The sequence below is a fragment of the Corapipo altera genome, unplaced genomic scaffold, assembly GCF_003945725.1.
Source record: "Corapipo altera isolate COAL_440 unplaced genomic scaffold, ASM394572v1 349, whole genome shotgun sequence".
Lineage (NCBI taxonomy): Eukaryota > Metazoa > Chordata > Aves > Passeriformes > Pipridae > Corapipo > Corapipo altera.
In genome coordinates, this window is record NW_020884997.1 from 899,728 (window position 1) to 914,282 (window position 14,555).

The 14,555-nt window shown below is 63.3% G+C and overlaps 1 protein-coding gene across 1 annotated transcript in view; it reads right to left on the reverse strand.

Annotated features, from left to right (window-relative positions):
- Positions 1–946: 946 nt before the first annotated feature.
- The window catches only part of FURIN (furin, paired basic amino acid cleaving enzyme), a 14,989-nt gene continuing 1,380 nt past the window's right edge, over positions 947–14,555 (reverse strand). Inside the window, exons 2-16 of the mRNA XM_027666658.1 lie at positions 12,742–13,109; positions 8,838–8,936; positions 8,173–8,268; positions 7,487–7,615; positions 7,171–7,247; positions 6,770–6,858; positions 6,390–6,562; positions 5,340–5,552; positions 5,159–5,259; positions 4,929–5,032; positions 4,622–4,739; positions 3,566–3,745; positions 3,339–3,463; positions 2,811–2,927; positions 947–2,733 (exon numbers count right to left, since the gene is read on the reverse strand). Of these exons, the coding sequence (XP_027522459.1) occupies positions 2,165–2,733; positions 2,811–2,927; positions 3,339–3,463; positions 3,566–3,745; positions 4,622–4,739; positions 4,929–5,032; positions 5,159–5,259; positions 5,340–5,552; positions 6,390–6,562; positions 6,770–6,858; positions 7,171–7,247; positions 7,487–7,615; positions 8,173–8,268; positions 8,838–8,936; positions 12,742–12,921 (2,370 nt within the window). The 5' untranslated portion in view covers positions 12,922–13,109 and the 3' untranslated portion in view covers positions 947–2,164. The remainder of the gene's footprint in view (positions 2,734–2,810; positions 2,928–3,338; positions 3,464–3,565; positions 3,746–4,621; positions 4,740–4,928; positions 5,033–5,158; positions 5,260–5,339; positions 5,553–6,389; positions 6,563–6,769; positions 6,859–7,170; positions 7,248–7,486; positions 7,616–8,172; positions 8,269–8,837; positions 8,937–12,741; positions 13,110–14,555) is intronic.

Below are 14,555 nucleotides of genomic sequence, written 5' to 3' on the forward strand. Positions count from 1 at the left end.
GGAAGTCATGGAAAAAGTGTGTCAGGCAAGAGCTTTGCTGACTTGCCTTCCCGGCTGAGCAATGTGGGATGGTCACGCCACAGAGCAGGTCCATGGTAGCCAGGGGCTGCCACGGTGATGCTTCTCCCATCCCCAGCATCCTCCCGGGCAGCACGGGTTCCCTCCCTGCCTGTGCCACGCTTCCCTGGAAGCCCCGAATGCTGCCTGCCCCCAGCCCGGCTTCACGCGAAGAGGAAGAGCAGGGTGAGCTGCAGAAGAGGAAGAGCAGGGTGAGCACGCTGCCGTCCCTCCACGCCGCGGGGAACTCGCTCCCGACCACAGGAAGCCGCTGTGGGCACAGCAAGGCCGAGAGGCTCCACAGAGAGGAGCTGACTCTGTGAGCAAGCGCTGCCCCGACAGGCCCTCCTGTGGGGGACGGGACCCTGCAGGGAGCTTGGGGAGGCTGAGGTGGGCTGTATCTGCAGCTTGGCCACGTCCAGCCTGCCCATCCCTACACCAGGGGCACCGTGCTCCAGCTGCAGGCTGCCGCAAGACATGGGGGCTGCAGCTGATCCCCAGGCTGCAGGGGAGTCTCAGCCTGCACGCTGTGGGAAGAGGTGGAAGGCACCCAGACTTTTGAGCCCCCACCCCTCCTCCACCCACCACAGCCAGTTCCCGAATTAGCTGCCTGCAGTGCAGGTCCTCATAAAAAGCTGCTTCCCCTTGCTCAGGTGAGGGACAGTCCCTGCCTGTCCCTACCACATCCGCTGCCACACATCAGCTCCTGCCCACAGCCAGGGAACGGCAGTCCCTCGCTCGGGTGAGGGGGGTGTGTGCAGGCAGGGCCCAAGGCCCCTCTCCTGCAGCTGCAGTGTAGATCCAGGTGCCCCTGGGGCCCGTGGCCCCCGTGGCCAGGCTGCCACCCTGGTCAGGGCACCCAGAACACACAGAGAACAGGCAGCAGAGCTGGTTTGCATAGTTCTGAACATTTAATAACTCAGTCTCTCTAGCGTTATATCCACATCCATTAAATTAAAAACAGGCTCAGGAGGCAGCTCCTGGCTGATTAAATTACAAGAAAAAATTACTGTGCACCAAAAAGTTGTTATAGAAAAATAGTCCTGTGGCCCCCAGCCAGCGGCTCCATCCGTGGCTGGCGCAGGTGGGAGCCCGTGCCACGGCCCCAGTGTGTGGCGGCGGACGGCAAAGGGGCTCGCGGCACCAGCCCCCAGCCCGCGGGGAAGGGGCAGCGAGGGAAGGGGCTCCGGGGGGGAGCAGAACGGATTGTCACCAAATGGGGGCAAGGCACATCAGGGGGCTGGGGCTGCAGGGACGCCAGGCACTGCCTGGCACAGGTGGGGTGCAGGCAGAGCTGGGGCAGTGCTGGCACCAGCGCTGCCTGAGGGCAGAACACGAGGGCCTGGGGCAGCCCCTCAGAGCAGGGTCTGTGCGAGGGGTCCCTGCCCAGGCTGTGGGATGCACCGCAGGCACAAGGGAAGGCGGTGCCTGGCCCCACACTCCCCGGTGCCAGGGCTCCTGCCCACTGCAGGTAGCCATGGTGGGATGGGCAGACAGTGGGCAAGCAGGCAGCAGCAGCCGAGGCCTGGCCATTATTGCTGTTGGAAGGGCACCGGTGGAGGCGGACAGGTCCAGCCAGGTGGCAGGGAGCCAGAACACAATGGACCAAGCCAGGGTTGCAGCCTGTCATGCCAAGGGTGGCAGGGACAGGGGGACACCATGCCATGGGCTGTGCTTAGCCCTGGGGGGCAGAGCCACCCCTGCCCCAACCAGCCCACCCTGAGCCATGGCAATCGAGAGACCCCACATGCTGCCTACCCTGAAGGACTCAAGGGACCCCAGGCAGCAGCTGCCCGCCCAGGGTAGGAGACACAGCTGCCAGCACAGGGGCAGGGGCCCCACAGCCACCAAACACCCCAGCATGTGGCACAGAATCGATGCGGGGCCGGGAGAGATGGTGCAAGACTGGGACAGTGCCGTGCTGGAGATGGTGCCAGCAGGGCCGTGCCAGGCCACCCAGGCTGGGGCAGAGGGACAGTGCCAGTGGGTGGGAGCCCCAGGCTGCTGGAGTGCAGGAAGGGGACAGGGGCAGAGTCTGGGCCCCTCGGCCTCACCTGCCCCGGTCCCGTGGTGCTGGGCAGGGAGGAGGGAGGGGCAGGAGGGCTCATCAAAGGGCACTTTGGTCTCTGATGAAGGCAGTCCTCTCACTGTGGGCCTCGTAATCCTCACCGTCCGATTCGGAGGGGCCCTCCTCCTGCCAGATGTCGGAGGGGAGCCCCTTGTAGGAGATGATCCCACTGTCCAGGGCATAGACCTTCACGCCCCGCAGGCTGAAGCCTGACCGTGCCTGCAGCACCAGGAAAATGGTGACAAAGATGACAACAATGAGGACGCAGCTGAGGCTGGCGATGAGGACAGGGAGGTTGACTGGAGAGGGGGCCTCAGCCGGCCCCTCACCATCTGCCAGGGCAGGGGATGCACGGCTGCTCTGTGTCTGGTGGGAGCAGGAGAGGTCCAGGCTGCTGAAGTGGGAGTGCGCAGGGCAGGTGAGGCACTGGTTGGGGCCGGGTCCCACACAGGTGGCGCAGGAGGGGTGGCAGGGCAGGCAGAGGTGGGGCGCGATGGGCTCCACGCTGTTCTCCAAATTGTAGTGCGTGCTCTGGACACCGGGTGCAAAGCCAGGAGGGCAGTGCTTCAGGCAGCTCTTCTGGTGCAGGTAGTACCCCTCCTCACAGACTGCGGGACAGGCAGGGTCAGCACGGGCTGGTAGTCACCTCAGCCCCCAGTCCCCTCCCCACCAGCTCCACACTCACCCACACAGGTCTGGCTGGGGGTGAGGGTCTTGCAGCCACTGCTCTCCAGCTGGTTGGAGAGGCTGGGGGAGTCGGTGGCTGTCCCATACAGCACAAGTGTGAACTTGGTCAGCGTGCCTGCAACGACGCGGGGTGAGGACCACCAAGGTGCCTGCGAGACCACCCATGCTTGGGACAGACAGGGGGGCCTTGCAGTGCTCCCCTCCACAGCTGCCAGGGGACAGCAGGGCTGTGTGCACTACCTGGGAGAGTTCCTGATATAGGGCCATGCCCCTGCACAGGGCTGTCTATGGGGCAGGGAGGTCAGGTCAGCTGGCATGGGGTCACCTGCTGCCTAGACCCCACTGCCCCAGAGGGGCTGCATCCCATCTCACATGCCCAAATCCAGCCCCTCCCCAGCCAGGTCACCCAAAACATCGGAGGTGTTATCGGCCACTCAGCTTGGGAGCAAGGGGGTGAAGCTGGGTAACAACACAGTTCCCATCTCAGACTTAGAGGGAGGCAGTGGAGGGGAAGGCTGAGCCCTACCATAGTTGTTGGCGTCACTGGTGTTCTCAATCTCCAGCACCCACTCTCCAGAGGGGTCCTCGTCCCACGAGTGTGTTGTCATGAAGGCCCAGTCATTGAAGCCATCGGCCGAGAAGTCGTGGGGCCTGGGTGACGGGGGCAAGAGGTGGGTGCCAACATATCCTAAACTCACCTGTGCCAGCCCGGGTCGGGGACCAGCCTGGAGCACCCCACAGCCTGGCACCTACCTGGCAGCCAGGAGGGTGGAGCGGGTGCCCATGGGGCTGACCAGGTGGATGGCCAGGTCCCCACGCCGGTTGTAGGACAGCGTCAGCCTGGCCTGCGCGTGTTCCAGCCGGCTGATGTAGTTGGCTTTCCCCAGGCAGGCGTCCACCTTCCGCCGTACCTCCAGGCGCTTCCCAATGTCCCTGCCGAGGTGGGGCATGAACGAGGCCAGTCCCAGACCAGGGGGACATGACAGAGTGCCCCAGTCCCTACTCTCCACTGTGGGGCTCTGTGGCTGTCCCAGGGATTAAGCACTGTGTGCCAGGGCAGCTGGACAGGAATCAACCCCGCAGTGGATGGGAGTGGCAGCATCTCGGTGCTATTTCCCGACGGGTGCCAATAGTGTCCCAGCTCCAGGGTACGAGGAGGTCTGTGCTGCCCAGAGCTGCCTCCCCAGCCACCACCCTGTGCCAGCCCTGAATGGGCCCTTTATTCACACATCACAGGCCAGCTATACCCTGCACAGCATGACCAGGGATGGGACGGGCACAGCCTTCCCCATCCTGCTGCTGGCATACAGCTGTTCTCCCTACCAGCACCGGCTCTGGTGCCAGTGCAGGATGTGCCCACTGTGTCCCCCCCTTGGCTTCATCCCCAGAGGGTTAGGGCAGGGACCAGCCCTGGCTCCCTCCACGCCCAGGCGCCCCCAAGGAGCGCCCCAGACAGACACGAGATTGCACATGTTGTGCTGTGGCGGCAGCAGCCAAGCAGGAGTCAAAGGAGCTTCTGTCTGGCCCCTGAAAAGCCCCTCTGTCCAGGGTGTCTTGTGCTGGCTGTGCCCCGACTGCAGTGCCCCAGCCTGCCCGCACCCGCCAGCCCAGCCCCACAGCGGGTAGGCTCAGCAGCTGACATCGGTGCTGGACAGCTGGAGGTGCCTTTCCCAGCTCTCCCCAGGCTCTCACAGGAGGATGCTCTGGGGGTCTCAGCAGCAGCTCAGCCCCTGCTCTGAGCCCAGAGGCTCTCAAGTTCCTGTGTGGAACAAACACCGGGTGATGCCCTCCCAGGCTCACCAGCCCTACCTGGGCTCTGCGAGGATGTCGATGACGCACTTCCTCTGAGGTCCCACTGTGGTCCAGTTCTTGGCCAGGCTCACCATGGCCCCAGCATCCAGCAGACCGTAGCCGTAGGAGTGGCTGACTGTGGACAAAGAGGGTACACTCCTGAGGGTACCCAGAGGGGGACATTTGCCCAGCCATGCTGCATGCTCACGGGGGCCTCCTGCCTCCTCCACCCGCCAGGGCTGCCAGCGCGCTCTGCCCCAGCACCCCCAGGCTAGTGGTGCATGTTGGAATGGGAGCCCCTGGTCCCTCCCCAGCACCCTGGTACCTTTGCGACCAACACCGTTGGTGACCCAGTCATTGGCATTGAGATGAGCTGGCTTTGAGGTCTGCACCACCAGGTGCTGCATGTCCCGCCAGGTCAGGTTCTTGCTGCAGGGAGACACAGGGCTCAGGTCAGTGCCAGCTACTGCTGGCCCCATATAGTGTGTCCAGGTGCCACTGCCATGTGGGGCTGGCACAGCCACCCCTGTCCAGCCCCCTCTGTCTTGCCCTTACTTGGCTTCCAGGGCAAGGGCAATGATGCCAGCAGCCAGGGGTGCCGAGGCTGACGTCCCAGTGTGCAACTCGGTGCATTTCTGTCTGAGGTCAGTCGTCACCTGCGAGGAAGAGTGCCGGGCTGGGTGCTGCAGGCCCATCCCACCCCCAGAGCTCCAGGCCTGCAACAGCCCCTACTCACAATCTGCTTCTCGTTCTGGTTGCCGCTGCTGTACGTGGTGGCGAGGGTGGAGGAGCAGGCCTCGCTGTACCAGGGCACGTTGCCGTACTGCGTGGTGCTGCTGATGGACAGTGTGTAGATGCTGTTGGTGTAACCGTCACAGTTGCAGCTGTCGTGCTCACGGCCCCCGTTCCCAGATGCCCAGACGAAGATGGAGCCCAGCCCCCCTCGGCCCTAGCAACAGAGACAGGGTGAGGGCTGGCACCAGCACTGCTGCAGGCAGGAAGCCCCAGGCTGGAGCTGGGGACAAGTGGACGGTGCCAGTCTCGGGGCTCCTGCAGCCTGAGTGGGAAAGACTGAGCAAATGCAGCTGCGACACAGGGGACACCAGGACACCCTGGTCACAGCCTCGACAGAGGCTCCAGGCTGCCCCAGTGGCTGAGACACCAAGTGGCAGGAGGTTCTGCCAATGTGATGCTTCCAAAAGCCAAAGCCTTTTTCCTCTCGAAAGTCACCCAGGCTGACTCCGCCTCCGTGGGATTGCAGTGCCTGGCAGTGCTGAGGGAGCCCACGGCACAGTCCCAGACAAGGCTCGGCACCCAAACGAGGCAGCTCCCCTTGCAGCAGGGGTGACAGAGCCGGCGCAGCACTGCTCGTGTGTCTCTGTAGGGAATCCCGGGCGGGACACAACACAGCTCCCCGGGCAGACGACACTGCCAGCACATGGGGATAGTGGGGGAGGACAGGCAGAGGAAGCGAGGGTGAATAGCTGGCACAAAACCAGACAAGAATCAGCAGAGGGCTTGGGAGAGCAAGGAAAGACCGTCCCTCATAGGATCCCTCCCAGTGAGGAGCATAGGGCTGCTTGGAAATGCAGCTGGGAGGAGTCCTGACTCAAAGCCATCACACAGGAAGAACAAGAAAAACCAACAGAGCCCGATCCAGGATATGGACTGGTAGACAGTTCATCTCGGGAGGGCCAGGAAAATGACCAGGGCAGGCAGAGAAAGAGAGACCTGGGGGAAGGGGCAGGAGCCAGGCCAGTGGCCCCTGGCAAACCTTCCTGCTCACCTGGCTGACCCCACGGAAGAAAGCCTCCTCTGCCAGCCGGGCCGGGCCATCCACAGTCTTGCCATCATCCTCAGGGCCCCAGCTGGCACTGTAGATGTGGATGTGGTTGGGGTTGAGGCCCAGGGAATGGGCCTCCACAGCATCAGTCACCTCCCCATCCAGCATGCGCACGCCTAGGGCCAGAGAGCAGACGTCACGAGCGACTGGACGGGGCAGGGTGGTCACAGTGCCACTGGCAAGAGCCCTCCAACCCCTGCTGCCACCTGTGCCACAGGCTGTCACAGGGCTGCTCCAGCCAGCAGTGCTGAGGTCCCCAGCTCAGCTGCTCCAACGTGCCCTCAGCACCTGCAGCGCCCAGCACAGGGCAGGGCAGCACCCACCTCCGATCCTGGCATTGTAGGCCACACCAACACCGCAGATCCCGTTGTTTGCCACGGCAGCCACTTCCCCGGCGCAGCGTGTGCCGTGTCTGCAGCCAAAACAGGACACAGCACACTTGTAAGGGGCACAAGGAGTACAGGGCTGGGCACTGGCTACAGCCCCAGCAACCCCCACCCACGCTGCCTCCTGTACCCCCGAACCAGGTGGCCAACAAAGGCTCCTCCACCTGCCCTCCCGTTCCAGAGCCAGGGCACTCAACGGCACACACCAGCAAAGGGTAAAGGATGCTGCTCATGTCGGAAAGGGAGTCAAGGGGTTCCCCATGGGGCAGAAGTGTGCTGCTAGCCCCACAGTTTCCCGCACCTGGGCTCTGCATCCTTGCCACTCCCTCCTGCCTCACCTGTTGTCGTTCATCTGCGTGTAGCGGGGCTGCGGGTCTGGGTCCTGGTCATTGACATCAAAACTCGCCCCTGGGTCCTGGAAGTCAAATTGGGCAGTTGGACCCTGTCTACCTGGGCCACCGAGCCCCACTGCCCTTGCTCCATGACTGCTCCACAGTTGGTCTGTGCAGGGTGGGCAGGCTCCAGTCCCACCTCCAAGTCCCACCATGGCGCACAGCAGCCCTGCCCCTTGCAGACCCAGGGCTGCCCCGTGCAGACACAGCCACCCGGACCAGCTCCTGTAGCACTCCGCCCTGCAGCATCACCCACACTCACATAGTTGGCCTCCAGGTCAGGGTGGTTCTTCTCAATGCCATCATCCAGGATGGACACCACAATGCCCTTGCCTGTGTATCCCTGCTCCCAGGCCTGACGCACATTCAGGTCCCGCTGGTTCGTGTTGTACTGCCAAGAGAAACCCTGGCACTAGGAGCTGCACCCAGCCATGGGGACTGTGGCAGGGGTGTGACCAAAGCCCTCCCAGTGTTCACCCTGCTCTGCTGTGGGTGGGGACGAGGAACCCTGGTGACCCAGGCAAAGGGCTGGGCGCAGCAAGCCAAGGAAAGCTGCTCTGAAAGCAAGACTCAGCCCCAGACTCTGCTTGGGTCCCAAAGAGAAGGTTCCCTTTGCAGAGATCAGGCTTGTGCCCAAGTTCCAGGATGCAGACAGGGGCACAGACCCATTACCCATTCCTGGGCCAGGCAAAGGGCTGCACACACTAGTTCAGCCCTGGGCCCTCCCAGCCTTCTGGCAGGGAGCCACAGCTCTGTGAGCAGAGCCTCTTCCCTAAGGTGAACCCTTCACACAGCACCAAGTGGCTGCCTCAGGCCTTCCCCCTTCTCTTTCTCCTCCCCACCAGCCTGGCAGCAGCTGCCTGACAGCAGTTCCTCAGGTGTTGAGTCTACATCCCCAAACTCACACTCACCATTGTGACCACACACCCCTCGTCACCCAGCACTCACCAGGTACCACTGCTGTGGGAACTTGGGGTCCGTGGGCTCCATGAAAACGTCTCGCTTGGTCCTGCGCTTTGCCACCTGCTGCTCCAGCCACTGCACCTGGGGGCAGAGACGGCATGGGGTCCCCCACCGCCCCCTCATGCCAGCAGCTCCCTGGGACCCCACCCTGAGCCCACTTGGAGGGGCTCTCCCTGGGGAGCTCACAGACAGCCCTGGCCTGGCAGAGTATCAGACCTCCCAGAGTTAGGGCAGCCCCCTGCCCGGTCATGCCTTGCACAGGCTGCGCTCCAGCAGAGCGGGACGGTCAGAGTGCTGAGCTCCACTGAGCTGTGAGCTGCCAAGAGCCACCGTGCCACACACCCTGCAGGGCCTGAGCCAGAGTCCCTCCATACTGCTGCACTGGGATCCAGCACTGCCCTGCAGATCTCGTCCCATGTACGAGGACACAGAGCTCTCCCAGGAGCAGAGGCTGCCCTGGGACTGCAGCAGACCACAGGCCAGTGGCACTGGCTCCACCACCCCCCTGCTCTTGCTGGACACACGCTGGGCTTCCACCAGGGTCTGCCAGGGGATGGTTAAGGCAGCTCAGCCCCATTCTGTGCCCAGTGCTGGCTCACATGCCTGCGTGAAGTGCCCGGGACCAAGGCCAGGCCCTCCCCCGCACGTACCTGCGGTTCCCTGGCCAAGCGGCTGTGCCAGGGCTGGTGGGGTGAGAGGGAACGCTTCACCACACCACGGTGCCGAAAGTGGTAATAGTCGCCAAAGATCTGCAACGGAAAAATGCCGTTCATGGGACAGACACGAGAACCTGGTCTCCCCAACTCACCGCCCCCCCCACCTGCAATCCTGAGCCCCAGGTCTGTCATGGGCAGGCTGGGCCCCCCACTCCAGTGGCAGCTGGTGCTTGTGTCCAGGTACACAGGGCAGCACCTCCTGTGAAAGGCTGTGGCAGCTGGTGACAAGGCAGCTGGGGAGACCCTGGGGCTGCAGAAGTGCAGTCTCCGCACACTTCATCCTCCTGTGGGTCCCCACATGGCAGCAAGTCCCAGATTATCCAAAAAGGCTGCTGTCCTAGCAGGAAGGCCCAAGGCAAGCAGCGGCAGGGAGGAATGGGTCTGTTGAAGCCAGCCTGGGTGAGGCACCAGCCTCAGGAGACAAAGCCACGGTTCCTCTCCCAGCACCAAACAGTTCCTGGTGGAAGAGGGTCCCAGGGGCTCCAAGCCCCTTGCCCTAGGTGGTCCCAGCCAGGGCAGGGTCTGCATCAGCCCCTGCACCCACCTCTGCACGCCTGGACAGGCCGCTGGCAGAGGCCTTCTCATCAAGCATCCCACTAGAGCACCCACCCAGTGCTAGTCTCTACATGGGGCACAGCCAGCTCAGTGGGGCAGAGCAGGGGGGCACACAGGCGTCCGACCACGGCAGGGTCTGACCCCCACTGCCAAGGAGCCAGGCTGTGCTACCCCAGCTCTACTCCCACGCATGCAGGGACAGCCCAACCTGGGACTCCAGCACAGTGGGGACTGGGGCAGGCTGGGACCCCAGCACAGCCCAGCTGGGGCAGGATGGGACCCCAGCACAACCAGGCTGGGGCAGGAGGCCGTGTCACCGCCCAGACAGTTATTTTTAAACTCCAAACCCTCTCCAGCACTGTCATTTCCATATCCCTTCCCGCACGTCCTGGGGCTGGCAGATGCAGTGGCCCCACCCCAGCCACCCAGAGCCTCCTAGCCCAGCAGCCTGCCTGGACTGTGGAGAAGTGGCTGAGCACCCACCCAGCCTCCTGGGAGCCACAGAGCCCAGGCAGCAGCTGCAGGCAAGATCCGGCTGCCCAGGTTGTGCCAGAGCTGGCAGGGCTGGGCTGCAAGGGGTGTAGGAACACGAGGACACCTTGTCCTTCTTCATCTCAGGCTGCCCCAAAACAGTCTGTTTGTGGCTAACAAATCTCCCCAGCTTATCAGAGCTCTGCAGATGTGCTGCCAGTCTGGACAGCCTGGGCCAAGCAGGGAGGGAAGGTGCACCTGGCTGAGCAGCACCCTTAGCCTCAGGGCAGCAGCTACGGGTTGTGGTCATGCACTTCACCCCAAACTCTGGATCTGATCCTCTGGCACATCGTGTCCCCCCAGAATAGCCTGGGATGCCTGGCAGTTCAGAAGCCTTGGGGAGGTGCCGAGGTGCAAAGCCTCTGCCATGGGCTGGCGGGGGAATGCAAAGTGCAGGCTGCTTACCCTCCCCCAGCATCCCTCACCCCCTCCAGGGGTACAGACAGAGCCCCAATTGTTCCTGCACACAGATCCTGGCTCTGCCTGGTCATCCGACTGGATTAGGTCTGCACAGACAGTGTGGTGGCAGCCAGGAGCCAGCCAGCCCACACGCTTCCACCCTAATCCCTATAGTCCCTGTCCTCAGCAAGGGCAGAGCCACCCCCCAGCACCGTGTGTCCCTGGTGCCACCTCAGTGCTGCTGCCCAACCTCCTGCCACAACTTGAGGCCACCCCAGCCAGCCTCAGGGCCAGAAGGCTGCCCACACGCCTGCTCACAGCCCTGGGAGAGGGGCAACATGTTGGACCTGAAGCCCACTGGTTTGGGAGACAGGAGCACCCTATCCCAGGCTGGCACTGTCCTGCCAGCACAGCCCAGAGTGGGCACCAGTAGTGCCCTTCCCTGTGTGCCCCTCCTCTGCACAATCCCAGTGGTGCAAACCCCCATGCTTCCACCCCACTGCCACACCCGCCCCCCTCCTCTGACCCCACCTCCCCACCCTGTCCCCTGGGTCATCCTCAAGGCCACTGGCACCAGTCATGGGCCCTGCCACCCCTCTGCCCGAGGTGCCGCTGGCCCCCGCTCTGCAGGCAGCAGTGGAGCCGGGAGTACACCAGGACAGCATGGCTTCAGTGACAGTGTCCAGACCCCAGGCTGAGGCCAGGATCCTCTCAGATAAGGACCCTGGGGGCCTCTCACTGGGGCACTGCCAGAAGCACCCAGTCTCCCTCCTCCCAGCCTGACGGTGCATCCTGTCCCAGCGACATGCACCCCAAGAGCAGCAACCTAGAAACCTCCTGAGGACGGAAAGCCTGGCTCATTCCAGCCCTTCTCTTCCCACCAGGCCACTATGGCCCCCCTGCAAAGCCCAGGCCAGACAAGCCTTGTCTAGCAGCACAGACACCGGGACAGGCTCCAGAATGGGAGAAAACATGCCTGGACCAGGAGCTCCCGCCACAGCCCGGGCTGTCACAGCCGCAGGGCTTTGCCTGCAAGGACGGCCTCACTGCAGCTCCACCAGCTGTGAGGGGCCAGAGAGCCAGGGAGAGGCAGCCTAGGAGAGGCAGCCTCCAGCTACAGCACCATGGTGTGGGGAGAAGGCGAGGGCTGAGCTGGGGCAGAGCCTCTATGGCTCACTGGGACAGACCCCAGAGAGGCCTTGGCACCCAGCTGAGGCACAGGGCCCTGCAGGGGTAAAGACACGGCCAAAGAGCCAGTGCCCCTCGGCCCTGGCAGCCAGGCCTGGGACCTAGCACCACAGTGGGACGGGAAGCACTGCCAGGAGCAGGCTGATGGCATGTCAGCCCCATGCACACTCCAAGTGGTCTTGTCAGAGATCCGGTCCGGTGGGACATGCCCTGGGCAACTTTCTCAGTCCCCTCTGCACAGCAGTAGCTCTGGCCTGATAAGTTCTTTCCCCTGAGATCGGCTCTGAGCCACTTCCACGCTGTCAGCACCTGCATGAGGCCGTGCCACGGCCCCCACAGCACAGACACTCTCAGTGGAGACCAGCCACAATCCCCACAATTCCCTCCTCTGGCACAAGACCCAGAGGATTCAGGGCTCCCTATCCCAGGGGCCCTGTGTACCCAGCGCCTGTGCAAGGCTCCTTTCAGACCGCAGGAAAAGGCCCCGCTGACTCCTGCAGCAGCCACCTTTCCACCACCATGGCTCCCAGCAGCTGCTGGGAGGTCCTGACACCGCAGCTACCAATTGTGCAATTTCCTCTGGGATTTCACCCCGTGCTTCCTTCCCGGAGAGCCAGCTCAGCCTAGTCCCTGGCTGAGGGCAGGGAAAGCAGAGCATGGCGGGGACCTGCTGACACACCTTCTGCCAAGGCCAGTTTAGGGCCAAGGACATATGGCTGCTGTCAGACCCGCTCGGTGAACATCCCAGAGACACTGTTGCAGCCCTGGCTGAGCCGAGGCCGTGCCATGCTAAGGCAGCTCACACCAACGGGAACCAGGAGTCCTCCCATCCTCCACCAGCACACAGTACTCCCAGTCCAGTTCTTTCACGCTGAGATGGGCTTTTCCTCCATCTCCCTCCAGCAGGGAGTTGCCATGCCATGTTATGCCACACCATGCCATCAGACCATCCCGCTGGCAGGGGGAGGCTCTGGCTCCATCCAGGTAATTGCAGCCCTTGAGTCAAGGCAGGGGAAGCTGGAAGGCTACAGTAAACAGGCACAAACACAGTGGCCCTGCTGCCAGAAAGAGCACCCCCAAGCTGGCTCCAGGGCCAAGCTCAGCGCCCATCCAGACCACGGCAGAGGACACTGGTTCCATGGGGAGAGGGAAGTGGAGGACTTACCGGGCCCAGGTTAAGGAATCCATGCTTCCTGGCCAGCCTGTCAGCCTCCTGGGGCCCCGCAGGGACAAGCACAGCCCAGGTGTTGGTGTAAATATGCTGGGCCAGCACCTCCTGAGCCAGGAGAGCAAAGGCAACCACCAGAGTCCAGAGCAGCAGCAGCGAGCAGGGCCTCAGATCCATCAGAGAATCGGGGTTCCTTGAGCTGGGGAGCAGGAGGGTCCCAGGAGCGGCAGGTCCAGTGGCTTCCCAGCGTCAGCACTCTGAGGCGTGCCGGCCTCTATGCCCTGCTGGTTCCCACTCAGCCCAAGCCCTCATGGGGCTGAGCCCACAAGAGCACGGGAACAGGCCGTCTGGGACAGCAGCACGATCTGCAGAGAGACAGGGCAGTAGTCAGGTCCAGGGTGCCTCTCCTCAGACCCAGGGAGGGCAGGCTGCATCTTGCTAAGCCATGGCTCTGGCATTGGGCAAGGGGACCCTGGCACATGGCACCCACTGCCCACTGTGGCACATGGACAGCCGAGGAGGCGCCTGGCTCGGCGGGGTGCCCGGCATGCCTGCCTCGGCACTGAGCTGCTGTTTACCTTGCCTGTTGCCCAATGTTTGCTTACAAACACAGGGAACCAAATGGGAGAGGAGAGGGAACCGAAGGAGGGGAAAGGCAAGGCAAGGGACACTGCTCCTCCTGCCACCACTATACCTGCTTCAACTGGGATGGGAATATCTGGGCACAGAGCTAGGAGTAACTGGGATGGGAGGCCTGCCTCTTCAGTCCCAAGGGGAGACCGTAGATGTCCTCAGGCACTGTGTGAGGAACTCCAGCTAAATTAGAGACTGGAAGGAGGAAAGCCACGGGGAGCCTCTGCTCTCCAGTTAGCAGACCCCAAGTCCACACTTTTACAGACATCGACCAGGCAATGCCTGGCAGCTGTGCCAAGCGCTGCACTGCCTGTCACCAGCAGCAGCTCAGCTCTGCCCTTCCTCTGGAGCACAATATGGTGACACCAGTGTGACTCATCCTCACAATAGGGACAAAACCAGGACCAGGAGAAAGGCCACGCCGTCACCTCCAGCACAAACCCAGGGATGCCTGGGGATCGCTTACACATGGGAGGGCAAATCCAAGAAGTTAGTGGGGACAGAGGAGGAGGGAGTGGCCCACCCAGCGCCAGGGAGCCCATGACATGACGGTGCCGGAGCAAGCTCCACACACAGAGCTCCACAAGGGCTCTGGAATACCTGATCATGCTTCAGAGACAACAGGAAAGGTGAGAGCTAGCAGTGCCCAGAGAAGCCCCATCCCCCTCCGGCCACAGCGAGCCGGGAGCCTGTGGTGCTGCCAGCGGAGAGAGCTCCTGGCAGCCGCCGGAGACCTCGCCACAGGCTGCGGCACAGGCAGTGCTGCAACTCCGGCACAGTGAGGCTTCCCCTCAGCCGGCCGCGGGCCGGGCCGCCCCGTCGAGGCACCCGCCGGAGGCCGGACGGGAGTCCCGCGTGCAGAGCGTGCCAGGGCCCACAGCAATTTCCCGTGGGAAAGGCTTCCAGAGCACCTAAGGAAGGGGGAAAGCTACCGCAGGAGGAGAGAGCAAGAAGCACAGACAAGGGAACACTGTCTGCCGCGGCCGATCTCCACACCAGCACCCGGCCCCGGAGCCGGGCAGCCTGCCCCACCTCGCTGGTCGCGGCGCCAGCAGCCACCCCGCTCCGGCGGCGACCGCTCCACGTGGGGACAACGCTGCCCCGGGAAAAGAGCCCGGACCCCGGGAGGCCTCCACGCCGGACCCGGCGTCTGCGAACCGCCTGGTGCGGGGACAGCC